Below are 14,910 nucleotides of genomic sequence, written 5' to 3' on the forward strand. Positions count from 1 at the left end.
TTTTCATAGACTGAATCCCAAACGATTTACCAGGCACAATTGATACTAAAAGACAGTTAATTTCAGATGTCTTACAACAAGCTGCGTTGTACCTTTTTTGAAAGCCCGTTTCTACTAACTTCAATTTAACTTATAAATAAAAAAAATATATAAAAAAATAAAAAAACATAGGCTGTACTTTACAAAACATTCACTTAGGAAGATATTTACAGCTAAATAATTGTCATTAATATCAGATGAATGCAGCACTGCCCAAGCCCAATTCTAATGAACAGAACTGCCAGATCAGTGTGGTTGAAATGGACCAATGCAGGCCATCCAGTCTCTGCTCAAAGGAGGATCAACTAGAGCCTGTAGCTCAGGACCACGCGCAGTCAGGTTTTGAACCATGTATTACGATGGAGACTCCACACTCTTGAAACAACCTGTTGTGAGAATGCTCAACTACACTCAACATCATTTTTTATTTGTTTAAACAGAATTTTATGTATCTCGCTTTGCACCTCCATCACTGTGCTGGTGATGCTATTCCTAACACAGCCCAGGATACCTTCTTTGCTGTGAGTGTGCATCGCTGACTTAAGCTTAACTTGTTTTCATTACAAATTACCATGGAGATAAATGGAAGATATTAGGCAGGCTCTAATAAAACGCATTCTGTTTATTTTTTCATAGAATTTATCAGTGTGATTTTGAATTGGCCCAATTTTTAGGGATACTATGTCTCTATTTCAACTGGGGAGACACCATTGAAAGCCTGAATCCTTCAGGCTTTGAGATTCCAAAGTGGGATCTCTAAAACAGAGATCCAAAAATAAGTTGCTCCTTCTAAAAAACTGTATGATTACTCTTCAATTTCATTGTAACAGTCTAACAAGTACTCATCACAGGGCCAAAAAAACCTTTACAGAGAGGAAACAAGATACCAAGTCAAGTAGAGATACAACCTTATTTTCCAAAATCATTCTAGTTACATAAAATAATAACCACATATAGTACGTTAAGTAAGAAGAGGTTTATCCGGTTACATTTTCACCAGATAAAAACTGCACAAGTACAAGCAATATTGCTAGTAGTCTGGAATTAGCTGCATTGATCACTTCTGTAGCTTGTGCCATGCTGTACTCATCTTATTAAAGTGATATTTGCTGTAGAGAAATTAGATCTATACACTGGACTCTATTAGTTGTGAATGTATTATGGTGGTGCACACACACTCATGATTTTTGGTTTGCTAAAATTGTATTATTCCTGCAAAAGCTCTGCCTCAAATACCTCCAGTAACCATTTCCAGTCCCTGTGGAGGAATACTGCTACAGTTATTTCACCCACACCTCAGATAGAGACTATGCTGCCTCCCTTCTGTGTACAGCCCCCCATTTCTGCCTGAGAAGCGAAGGGGGTGAATGAGTCCCATAGCCATGTACCACTCACCACCCAGACATTTTCCCTCTGCCACTTGGACAGCAGCCACCACATGAACCAGTCTCCCCTTCCAGCTGTTTGGGGGTTTTTGGGAACAAAGCCATCCACACCACATTTGCCACCTGCATGGGTTGGCTAAGGAAGACATACCCTGTGCCTTTTTTTTCTTATTTCCTGCTGATCCTTAGGCAGTCTTAATTTACCTAACTAAAAGCTACTGCTACCAAGGCTTCTGGTATGAACTTCAAGTGAGGGACCATACCAGATGAGCCAGTAGTTCCTGCAAGATGAGTCCACACACTTCAGCGTGAGCTTATGTTCAACTGGACCAAATAACAAACTCAGGCTAACACTCAAAACAATAGTGCCATACCTACCTGCTTTTGTACAGCTTCCTTCAGAACAGGGCTTGTGCAGAGAACTTCACCATGCAGCATAAAACTACTGCAAAACAAGAACAAATTTCCTGGTTAAACCAAAGCAGACATGATTAAGAAAACCTTTCCTGATGAACAGTAATAAGTAGAAGACAACAGGCACAGACCAAGGTTAATTAAACTAACAGAAAGGCTGTTCTTGATTTCAGAGAATGGCAAGTATCAGCAGGTTTTATTTTTTATTTTCAGTTTTTCAAACTAACACATAAAAAGGCTACTGCTTTAAAAAGCAAACACTATGCCTTAAGCATTTTTGAACAGTAACAGTGAAGCAGAACAAGCCTCAGTAATTTCTGTTCCAAACCAACACGTAACAGTACTTACAGCTCTGGTTATACCCACATATAGGGATGATATATCACAGCACATGAAGAGTCTTCTTTTTTCTAGGGGTCTCTATGAATCAGACAGTAAAATTTAATATATTTATGTTTTACTATGTGCCCACATGCAATGTGAAACAAATATCATCCTAGCAACAAGAAAAGCACAGAATTAGTGGGGAGAAAGGCACAGTCCTGGTAAATCACTTCTTCCTCCTTTCAAACAGTTAACTGCAAAATGCATAAAACTGAAGCACATAAAAATGGCATGTAGCAAACAGTAAAACATAATGGAAGTTTAACTGTTAAATGAATAATAACTCCAGCCAATGTGGCTATGATTTCATGCTTTTCCACTGTAAAAAAGAGGAATCTGTCCACATTTCATAACTCCAGAGGGAACGAGTTCCACATTTTCAGGATTGCACAGAGTAGGAAGCAAGTCACCCCCTCACTTGAGGCACTCATCACTGCAAGGAAAAACTAGTGTGCCACAGCTGCACTCTACCAGACTGCTTAAGATAGCGGCAACTTGGGAAACAGGAAGAAGTCACACCATGCCACGGTGCTAGGTCTAATGAAGAACATCTTTTCCAAAACACTTGTGCAGAAGTTGAATACAGCACAGCATGCCATGGCATAAATTATGGCTCTGCTTTTGGTTTTCCAGAACTGCCAGATGAAGCAACCCACATTATCGTGGCTCAGATGCTCTTTTTTGCAGCTTCTTCACAGTGTAAATCCAGCTACTAGGCAACCACAAGTTAAACCTGATGAAGTAGTTGATCCGGCTGAAATATTTTCCATGAATTTATGTGAGGAGATGCAAGGAGACTGCAGGAACAAGAATGAGTAGACACAGTGATGCCACTACCTGCTTTCCTAGCAATGCTCCCAAATATTTGCATGGTCTTAGTGACACGAGGCTTGCTCAGAACAGCCAGGTCAATGCCATTTTTGGCACTGGTGGCAGATAGCTCTATCAGCATGGTGCTGCAGGGAACTAAAGGTCCAAAACCAGTTACCCTCCTTTCTGCTTTTATTACATTTTGTCATAGAAACACCTGTCTGCACTGGAAGTGAGCAATATCCACTTCTCACACCCCATTAAGCAGGACAAAAAGATGTATTGATGAAACTAAGACCTCAGAGAGAGTTTGTGCTTCAATACAGTTTAGTATCCTGCCAGCTCTTTTCACATGGGCAACGTGCTAAGGAAAGGATTTGCTCTAAATGACCACCAATGTCATTATTCAGAGAGAGAAGAGAATTCACGAATCTGGATCCTGTGCCAATTGCTCTAGTCACCCAGACTCTCTCTCTCGGTTATAATTTTATTGTTCTTTTTATTACACCGCTGCTTTTGAATTTACTATGGAAAAATGCCTGTTCCTTTACTTTTAACTTTCAGAGATAACTGCTAAAAGGGTGAATTTTACTTTACCGCAGGAGACTGTGTCCTTTCTTGTCCTCTAGCCTTCCACAAAAGGAAAGCATTAACTGAAGTCCTAGCAGTCAGACCAAGAGCAATGCTTTGGGAAAGCTATTTCATTCCTTTTGTTTAACTACTATTAAAAAAATGTGTGTTACACTCCATCTGCAGTCCCACAAGAAGTTGGTTTATTTGTTACTCTCTTCCGGATTTAGTAGAATGAAGAACATCTCTGTGGCAGCACAGTGTTTTCCCGATTTAGGGGGGTGAAAACACATGACTGCATAGACCTAGTGCATATCACAGATTCCTGAGTTGCACAGTGAACATTTCAGAGAGCCACACCACTAGACCTTGATAAAAAGGATCTGCTGCAAAAAATGCTGCTAGTTATGCAGACAATGACCAAGCAGATAAAGCCTGAAAAGTATGACGTGCTATGTGTAATGTTCTATTAAATATCCTAGGATGAAAGCATAATAAAATTAATTTCTATAAAACTTTATGATTTTAATAGTTTCAGTTACTAAGTTCAGTTTTCTGGAGACTTGGCAGGCTTTCCTGGAATACAGGCTGTGACATCCGAAACCTCTTTTGTTTCTTTTTTTTTTTCTTTTTTTTTTTTTTTTAACATAGCTATTTGCAATTATTAATGAACAGTGGCAAAAGATGATATTTAAAATTAACCCTGAGATCCTGGGACTGTCTGATGATCAAAAACCGAAGCAGAGTGCTACAGTCTTCCAGAGAGAGTACCATCTAATCCTGTTTTAATAACTGGATTTCAGTGCATTAACATATTCCATTGTATCAACCTATTGATTGCTGACAGACTCCAAGAGCACAACAGAAAGGATTTTACTGCAATATTTCACAGGAATTTTCCACAGGCTTTATCAAAACATTTGTGTTAGTGTTTTCATTCTAGTGGTATCTGCACTCATATCTTTCTTTAATTACAAATGACCTGCTCTTCACAAAAGTCCAAGCACTTTTGACCTCACAAATCCAGAGCATTTAGATTTAAAAAAAGAAAAATAAAAATGCACAGTGCTTCTACTTTTTTTTTTTTCCCAGCAGTTCAGATGTCTGGAACAACTGCACATTCTAACACTTTTTAAAGGAGATTCTGCCTCATGTAATAGCTAAAGGAATGTTCCACTGTCATTGCTAGGGAAGATGCAGATGGCTTTAATGCATTAAAAAAAAACCAAAACAAAAACAAACAAACAAAAAACAAAACGCATCTCCGTAGGTTTTTTTGATGAGGTCACCTAAAAACCTTATGTTTGTGTGTGTGTTTTAATCTGCAGGCAATGCAGTTCTGCCTAAGCTACTTATAGCAGATCTCCCCAGCAGCAAAAGGGACCAAATGTTACATGGATTGTAACCAGTAGAAACCCATTAAGAAATCGAGTTTTTAGCAAGGAAAATTTTGTTTTCCTAAGCCCTTCTTTGGTCAACAACGTCAAATAGGAGGTTAAAAGTGTTTTCGAGTATGCCACTAAGATTCACAGAACAGTGTAATCAACTCAGCAGAGCATTCAGTGACTTGTTGCAAATGGCAGATTCTCAGGTATCTCAATACAGGTCACGCAGCTCAGGCAGCCAAACTTGAGGGAACTGAGTACAAGGCTGGATTCAGCCCACATGATGTTAGGTTTGCCCATCACCAAAACATATAAATACACTGCGATGGAAACACTGCTTGCAGGCATCTGACCTCCCAGTTGCCTGTACTATAGACAGCAGAAGCTGCAATGATTTCAGTAAGATAAATTAGATCTTTTCCTTGTGTGCCAAAAGTGCAGAGCTACTTCGCTCCATCATAGCAGCTATGGATACAAGTTCCATGCCCCTTCATATCGTTTAACTTAGTCTCAACAGCCCACGAGACAGAGGTAGCTTGGTCTTTGTGGTGGTTTTACTCGGGTGGGCAGCCGAGTTCCACCATGGCCGCTCTCTCATTGCCACTCCTCAAAGGAAAAGGTGAGAAAATACAATGCAAAGGGCTCAAGGGTTGAGATAAGGACGGGGAGATCACTCAACAATTATCGCGATGGGCAAAACAGACTCAGCATAGGGAGGTGGGAAGATTTATTGCTTATTACTAACTAGCTAGAAAAGTGAGAAACAAAGGAAAGAAACCAAAAGCACCTTCCCCCCCCATCCACCCTCTTCCACCTCCTCCCCCTGAGTGGTGCAGGGGAATGGGGGAATGTGGGCTGCAGTCAGTCTATCGTGCTTCGTCTCCGCCGCTCCTTCTCGGTCACTCTCTGCCCCTGCTCCACATGGGGTCCCTCCCATGGGATGCTGTCCTTCCCGAACTGATCCGGTGTGGGCTTCCCACAGGCAGCAGCTCTTTAAGAACTGCTCCAGATATGGGTTCGTACCACAGGGTCCATCCCTCAGGAGCAAACTGCTCCAATGTGGGTCCCCCACAGGCAGCAGCTCCTGCCAGGCCCCCTGCTCCTGCATGGGCTCCTATCCATAGGCTACAGCTCCAGCCCAGAGTCTGCTCCAGCAGGGGTCCTCCACAGGCCACATCCTCCTTCAGGGCAGATCCACCTGCTCCACTGTGGTCTCCTCCACGGGCTGCAGCGTGGAACCCTGCTCCACCGTGGTACTCCATGGGCTGCAGGGGGACAGCCTGCTCCTCCATGGTCCTCACCACAGGCCGCAGGGGACTTCTGCTCTGGTGCCTGGAGCACCTCTACCCTTCCTTCTTCACCGACCTTGGTGCCTGCAAGGCTGTTCCTCACTGCTCTCTCTCTCCCAGCTGCTGTTCCCAGCACTTTTTTTCCCGTCTTAAATATGCTTTCACAGAGGTGCTAACAACATTGCTTATTGGCCCAGCTCTGGCCAGCAGCAGGACCCTTACTTAACATGGGGCAGCTCCTGGATTCTTCTCACAGAAGCCACCCCTATGGCCCCCTGCTACCAAAAGCTTGCCACATAAACCCATTACATTAACTAAGTGCTGCCTACAAAGGAGAGGAGGTGAGAAGCCTACAGTTTCCATCCTGCTTGAAAACTGTACTCTCAGCATCCTGCTTGGAGGAGCTTCTTCCTCCCAGCCCTTCCAAACACTCTACTTTTTACAGAGACCTCTTTTCAATTTAAAGTCAATGACAAGGCTTACATGATAAAAATACAACAGTTTTAATGATGCATGAAAAAGAACAAGGTTAGTCTACCTAACCTGTAGGCTCATCTACACTCTATCACTTGTCTCATCTGCATCTCTGGCATCAGCAGTACACTGAATTCTTCGGAATTCTTTCTTCATAATCATGTTATATGAAAAAGAAATGACTAATCTGATGATCTTGTGCAGCATGGAGACAAAAAGAAACCTCAGAAAAGACAAGTCACAGGGCTTCGAGTCTTCTAGAAGCACTGGAAAATGCTTTTCAACATCCCACAAAAGACAAATAGAGAAGGACCAAAAGCTGTAAATATAACGTTCCATAGAAGAACGTTTTAAAGTCTTATTATTTTCTTCATAGCTCACCTAAAATGGCAATCACAACAATAAAACAGAAAATAATATAAAAAATCTTCGTCCTATAGAATCCTGCAAATCTTGTGGCCATGCCTTTGTTTACTCAACACCATAAAATTTACTACATAGGCCATGTGTTGGCAACCTTTCAGGGAGCACCTTTCCTAAATATTCTAAAGTTATGAGGAGGTACTGGATCTGAGAGTAACAGCAGCGTGCATGAGAGAGGGGTAGACAACAGTGCCACAGTCCATATTTGATCTGCCATTCAGGCTCCTGGTTCATGTTAGAGAAAAGCAGGACTGCTGACAGCTCACATGTTCGCAATACTTTTGATAAAAAGGGCCTTTTAGCGAGTAGCTGGGGATGTGGTTTTAGCAAAGACAAGCAACATATTTGTTAGCTGGAAGCTAACATGTCTCTCTAACATGGTTCTCCGTACTCAGAAGCAAACCTCCTTCAGGTTACCCAGTCCAAATAAAATACAAATAAATAGACTGCTGTGCAGAAATCTCTCCCAAGTGTAGCAAAAAACCCCCAAAGGTTTTGGATGCAGGGATAGGAGATTGGGACTATACTAGGCATAGTCTACATAATCCAGCAAGGACTGTAACAACAGCACTATGGGTCAAGGCTTCTGGCTGGTACAGAGTGTGCTATGCTGACTTCTATACAACTTTGTGCACTAGCATCCAACTACTGGCTGCTTTGGACTTGGACACACAAAGACTTGATTCTGTAGCCCTCCAACAAAACTCCCACCACTTCACTGGGATTTTGCTTTGTGTAAGGAATGTGCAAAGTCTCCCAAAGTCACTCTGTGACTTTATGGAAAATTATTTATTCTCTTTGTGAACAGCCAGTCTGAATTTCTTAGGAAGCAGAGAAACAGACTATTTATATTAACTTGCAAATAAGCTCCTGAAGACACAATGTGAAGACCACCTGAAGATACAATGTAAGTTCAATTACTAACAAGTGACCAACATCATCTCCCTCAGGTCTTGAAAGATTTTTGAAGATCCCCCCCCACCAGCTCACAGCTCTGATCTAGCTCCATGACGGCTCACAACTAAAAGGTACTCTTTGACATAGTGCCAGGGGTGTGTGGATAAAATAGAGAGATATCAACAGAACTGGAATTAGCTCTGCTATGATTTTCCTCTAATTTCCAGCAATAAGATCAGGCCCTGTACTACTTGGCAAGGTGTGTTTCTGGGCACTGTGCGCCAAAGCATGGTGCCACCTGAGCTGACCCTGTATTAGCTGTGTTACAAAAATATCATTATCATATTTTCCAGCTTCACTACAGCTGATTCTAAGAGCAGCTAAGTTTCCACATGACACAAATTATACTTTTTGTCCGTGTGTTGCCAGTCCTTGCAAACTGTACAATTCAGAGCATAAGTATTTAAGCAACTTAGAAAGGCATTATTTGCTGTAAATCTTTTAATGTTTTACCTCAGGTTGGTGTCAGTCTCAGGATAAATGGATGCATCAAAATGCCCAAATATACAAGTAGTTTGCATGGAAGAAGCTTGCATTTTTTACAGCCAAAGGCTGACAAGGAAATTACTATTTATAAAAATTGACAAGAGGCATTCTTCCTATATATCTGAGGAAAATCATTAAAGCAATATAAAGACCAATCCCATAATACATACTATTGATACATGCCCAGCCTATATTGGAGCTGGCTAAAAAATGAACACGTATACCTCATTTCTCAGTTTGTGTCTTCAAGTTGCCTTCCATAACTTATTCCATATGCCCAAATCAACTGAACATGCTGAGAAATACGAGAAAACAGAAAGAAAATTCAGCCTCAAAGAAACATAGGAACAAACTTTCCTATCAGACTCACATATGAGAATTGTGGTGTTTTGTTTTTTCAACACTTTCCCTATCTCCTATCCTGGTCACATCTGTAAAAAAAATGTAAAAAATGAACGCCTGAGGACTGAAGAAATCACTGAAGAGCACGGCCCTATTAGCTGTGAAAGAAAAATGCCTTACTCCTTTATAGCTGACTCTACTCTTCAAAGGTCACATTTCCAACAAACCTTGAACCTCTGGTTGACTCCACTTTTTGAAGAACGCTAAGTAAGATCAAGAAATTTAGGTTTTTATTTTAAAAGTGTTTAAGACAGCCCTACAATCCCATTAAAGGAAGTGGAAAACTGCTGACTTTGGATGAGATAAAACAGCAGTTTTCATCACGCCTCATTGCTGAGGAACATCTTGCAGTCATCAAACAGAGAGGGGAGGGAGACTTCATCCTTTGACTACTCTGTCTGCCTTCAGAAGGCTTCTACTTCCTGTCCTAAACTGCTGTGTAGTCTCACATTCTTGCTGTGTTCCAGCCCTAACGACTGCAGTGAAAAACTGGTTGCTGGCAGTTCCACCACAGGTGGAAGCGTCACAGACCACACCTTAACAGCAGCGTCAATGAGGATGTGATCCAGTATCATATCTCAGGGAACATAAGCTGGGATCTTTCAGGTTGAAAGTTGTTACACAAATACACACTACCATGGCCAGTGCCTGATTTCAAATGGAACATATTTTTCCAAGTAACTGAATCACCAGGGAATGCTGGAATTAAGTCAGAACATGAGATTCCTGTCATGTCTGCCAATCCTAGTAGCAATTGGAGTGAGGGCCACATTTGGCATAGAGAAGGATTGTTTTTCAGGCTGATAATAGCACCACGGTGAAAACTAAAATTGGTCCATCAAATGAAAATCTGGCAATGGCTATTGTGGCCCTGGTAGAAAACAGACTTCTTCATGGTCTGTGAATACAACACATGCTGAAAAAAGGCAAACAAGTTTATGCTTTATCCCATCTTGAGTTCTGACATTGAAAACAAAAGATCTACCATGTTCTCATTTGAAAAGAAACAAGGGAAGACAAAGGGCTGAAGAAATAACATATAAACAAAATTGGGACCCGTTCTGATAATAGATGAATAATCGATTTAGAAATTGAGTATTCTGCAGAGATGAAAAGCATATGACTTGGTAACCTAAGATTTAATTTATGTCTTTTCACTGGCATACCAGCAATGACTGAAGAAGCCACACAATTTGCTACCATTGTACAACAGAGCAAGTGAAATATTGCAAGGATAACATGCTCATTACTTCCTAGCTGGGTGGCTGCATGCAGTGTTGTAGGAATCTGCATACAACCACAGCAGAAATTCGTAATTGATTTTACAGTACTGTTTGAACATTGGTTTTGCCACAAGCACAAAAAGAAAAGAACACAATACAGACTTGGGCCCTGGAGGAAATCCTACAGTTTGGCTTACTATGAACTTGTAATATATGAAAATGAACTACAGAAAATGAGGTGTAAGTGTGAGAAAGTATGGTTTAAGCAAACTCATTCTACTTCACACTTATGATGCATTAGGAGGGTACGTGCTGTGAGTTCTGCTGTTTCTTTCTTCTCAGTGACACCTGTGTCTCGGTTTTAAGATGAGCCATTCCCCAGGAGCCTCCTCCTGTCAGCCATCTTGCTTTGGAAACAAATGTCACAGTAAAAGATGCAGCACACTGCAGTTCATTTCCAGGTATATTTGTAGCATTGGTGACATTAAACTGGATACTTACTCATAAGGGCAGGCAGAGAAGTGCTGCGTGGCTGGTTTACAGCCATGTGATCTCAATTGTGTTGAGTTTCCAAGATGTGGAGTGCCAGATTTCCCTCTTGCATCTTTGATCTACTTTAGACAGCTGAAAGCCTAACTGTGAAGTGTAACCATGTTTAAGATACAGTTGTCACTGACAGTTTCTTCTTTTCATCTTGAAGTCCTAGGGCTTGAAAGTCCAAAGTCCGAAGTTTGAAGTGGGTGCTGTCAAAGCTACAAAACAACATTTTGATCTTGTTTTTCTCTTGCACAGTCAGGGCAATGCTAGATTCCAGTGACATTTGGCCTTGTCCAATTCTACATTCCCTTGGACATAAGGAAGGCATTGACTTCAGCTTTCAAAATATACAGATGGAGCTGCCCAAATGCTTCAGCCAAAGGCATTGTGAGGAAGAAAGCATAGATAAGTAATTCTGTTTCTTCATTCACATCCTAGCACAAGAAAAATCCACATCCAGACACACTAGCTCTTAGTCTGGAACAGATTATTATCATCGTTTAAATATTCAGAAAGTGATACAGCACAAATGCTTTACAAAATGAGCTTAATGAAGATACATTTGGTCACAGCTGCTGCTAAGACTAGACTGGAAGGAATCCAAATAAACATGAGGAAGTGAGAGCGTGAGTAAATTACAAGGAGATATCAAGAGCTTGCTCCTGTAGAGAAGTCCCAGCTTTGAAATCTAAAATATTTAATCCTAACTATGAATGATGCTTCTAGACCCATGGGAGGTATCTATCAGTAGACACTCTAGAGTCTTTGTGGACCAACAAAGGGACATCGCACCTATTCTGTGTCCATCTTGAATTGAAACCACATTGTGCTTAACAGGCACATTAACCATAAACATTTCAGAGTTGGTACACAGAAAATTCTCTCTTGGAGTTAGACAATTTTCAGAATCAAGCAGAATGTTACTGAAATTTGTACAGATGGAGTGTAGCGTATCATGTGTGGAAGGACTGGGGTCCACCTTGTTAGACATAATAGGACTTTATTCATTGCGGATGAAAAGATTCAGATCTTACAGATTCTTACTGTTATGTAAGATCAGTTTAGTTATGGTTTAGGCAAATTCACAGGACCTGCAGAAAATCAGATTAGACTATTGAGACATCCTAACTAGTGAATTTGAAAGAGCTGTTGGAGTATTTGTACACTTCCTCCTTACCTATGTTTCACATCTGTAAAACAATTTTAATTGTGAAAAGTAATAAAAAGAAACTGGTGTTAGCTAATATAAAAAATATTTGGGCTATCAATTCTTATCATCAAGGCATAAGCTGATCACCATCTTGGATCAGAAAGAAATCCCTTCTGCTCCAACCCTGCCATGGATATAGTATTAAATAATTAAAAGTATCCTGAAGAAAAGAAGATTAGCACCTTGCTTTAAAGAATCCAGTAATGTCTTCCATCAGAAATGGGATATCAGGCCAGACGGACAATTATGTGCTCTACTAAGTTAGAACTTCTGCTCTGAAGAAAAAACAGTGTTGTTCAACAGAAATTCTGAAATTTTAGCGGGTTCGGTGCCATATGAATCACTAACCACTTTAACCACTGATATTTAAGTGGTTTTATTATATTCTGTAGCTCCTGGGATATTTCACAGTCAGGATCTCTTCTGTCACCCTCACTAATCACCACTGCCTAACTAGGGAACAGCTGTCTCTGTCTGCCACAGTGAAGCAGTAAAAAGATTCCATAGGATGTATAGCCTTGGTATGAAGCCTTCAAAAATCTGTCTGGATTACAGCACAATAAATTTGCGGCCCTTATGCTCCAAATAAAGAGCCTGAATTGTCTAACAGATAAACGTTGCTTTTTCTTTTTTTGAAACGAGATGCTCATGTCAAAGAACTTAAAGAGAATGAGAGAGCAAGTATTCAGCCCACATTAAATTATTTTGGCAACAAAACTGATGAAGAAAAACACAATAAAAATGCTGCGAAGAACTTTTCCAAATGTTTCTTTGAAAGAACTTGTACACAGCCAAGAAATGTTGGTTCCACACCAGACTCCTATGCCAATCTCTTCTTTCTTTCATTTCTTTTTATTTTCTAAAGATTTTACTGGCACCTTTGAATTTTTAAGTTATTATAAGATAGAGATCATCCCTTGCCAATGACATTTTGTCTATAACTCTGAAAAGTTTTACTGTTTTCTCACCTTTCTAAAGTATTGTAGGGTGTAAGAGCTTTGGACCTTGCATGATTTAACAGTTGTGGGACTCTACTAATGGTCTGATATGGCAGTGAAACTGTTAACAGCTTAATTGTCTACACAGAGACTGCAAAGGAAGAACGGGCAGAAGTTACCCTGGTAGAAAAGAAAAACATATTGCTGAAAGCCTCATGATTGCTCATCTGCACTAGATAATAAGGAAATCAACTGCAGGCCTGGTATCCAAACAAATATTAGAAATTTCTTTAAAATTTCAGATCTACATTTTTAAGATTGGCAGAAGGTTTGGCAAGGTTGATTCTTCTAAGCATCATCTCGCAGAAGTTTCTGCCAATTGTCACCTATTTACATCACGTTGCATGAACTTTAGACAATTGAAAGGAGCAACCACAGGTTACAAAAAGGTAAAGTGAAACTAAATGCTAAAATTTTAAGTTTGCTTTTGGCTGCTTAAATTCTTCCTGGATGCTCAATTGCAGAACATGCAATGAAAATGATGTTTGATGGTTTTTTTTTGAACCTTCCTAATACTATGGTTTATTAAAACATGTTTGATTTTGTCCTAACAACACTCACCTCTGAGCTTGTATAGAATGGGACAGAAGTTTTCAAACTGCATTTGATTCTGAGAAAACTATTTTCTGTTATTTAGCACAAAACAAATATCTGCTTCCTGCTATTTTATTTGAAAAAAAATGTTACCAGAAAAATGCTTCTTAAGTATTCAAATAATGTCACGTAACCCAAAACTTTACTGAGATTCTAGTGGGTTTGGAAACCTCCAAAGAGTTCTGGGTTCTATATTGTTTATAGTAGACTACAAAATGTACACAATACCAAGAAAGAAGTTGTGTTAACTTTTCTCCAATGTGTTAGACGAGTACAGGACAAGCAGAAATTCATTTCAGATGATGAAGTCACAGCACACTGGATATGCACTTAACTATATCAACACAAACCAGTACTGCTACCTTTTAGATGAGGGCTGAGTTGCCAAGGTGCATCTTTAATATGGGGGATCCCTGGGAGTCTTGTGACTCATTTTGTGATTTGTTCAGCCAAAGCAAACCAAATGCAGAAAAAAATACCTTGTCTACCACCCTTGAGCTACTTTATGCCAACTGCTTTTGGTAGTTGTGTTTACCAGTCTGTAAAGCCATCCCAAAGAACTGAGTATGCCTTGTTTGAAAATGTTAGCATCCTACTTTACAGGATGGAAGACAACATTCCCTTGAGACTGGACTCAAAGCAGTGGAATTCCCCTCCCTACCCCCAATTAATCGCAGAAGTGCCACAAATGACATCTTTTAGGGTTAGGAAAAAATCTTTTTTACCAAACAAATCCTATTGTTTGTTTGAATCTTGCGGTTTCATGATTCTGGCTGGAGTTTGGGGACAGTAATAATACCGTAGGATCTAAATCAGTAAGTTGGCCTGTTTTGAGGTTGTTCTTGTGAGGGCTCTGAGAAGCCTCTAACCATAGATGCCTAGCAAATAAAGATGCCTATTGCAAAGCAGAAACTCTTTCACAAAATACCTCAAAGATCAAGAATGCTTTTATTAACACCCTATGTCCCAGTTTGAAGTCAGGCTCTCTCCACTATCAGAAATGACAGCACAATTGCATAGTAATTGACAGAAAACACTCTAGAAGCCTCAATGTTGCAAGTTAATATGGTAATTGTGTCAATTCAGCATCTATTAAAATCTAACTTCTAATTATGCAGTAACATAAACTTCTGAAACATACTGCATAAAACTTACTGTTTACATATGATAATTTAATTGATTTACATAGGCTCTTCCGGCAAAACCACATAAGACCCTAAGCAAACTGATGCTTTTTGAATAGATTTTTTTTTTTTAAGATATATCTGTGTGCTTCACGAAATATATTTGCTAGTTCCACACAACTTATAAACCACAGAAAAGGCAAGGA

The 14,910-nt window shown here is 40.0% G+C and overlaps 1 protein-coding gene across 6 annotated transcripts in view; it reads right to left on the bottom strand.

The window, feature by feature from the left end:
* LOC106041898 (uncharacterized) overlaps positions 1–14,910 on the bottom strand; it is a 105,742-nt gene that overhangs the window by 55,401 nt on the left and 35,431 nt on the right. For all 6 annotated transcript variants that reach the window (XM_066995940.1, XM_066995941.1, XM_066995937.1 and 3 more), the window contains one exon: positions 1,803–1,869. Coding sequence is in view for 1 of the 6 variants with exons in the window: in XM_066995942.1 (XP_066852043.1) it covers positions 1,867–1,869 (3 nt within the window). In the remaining 5 variants the exon portion in view is untranslated. The remainder of the gene's footprint in view (positions 1–1,802; positions 1,870–14,910) is intronic.

Source organism: Anser cygnoides, chromosome 4, assembly GCF_040182565.1.
Source record: "Anser cygnoides isolate HZ-2024a breed goose chromosome 4, Taihu_goose_T2T_genome, whole genome shotgun sequence".
NCBI lineage: Eukaryota > Metazoa > Chordata > Aves > Anseriformes > Anatidae > Anser > Anser cygnoides.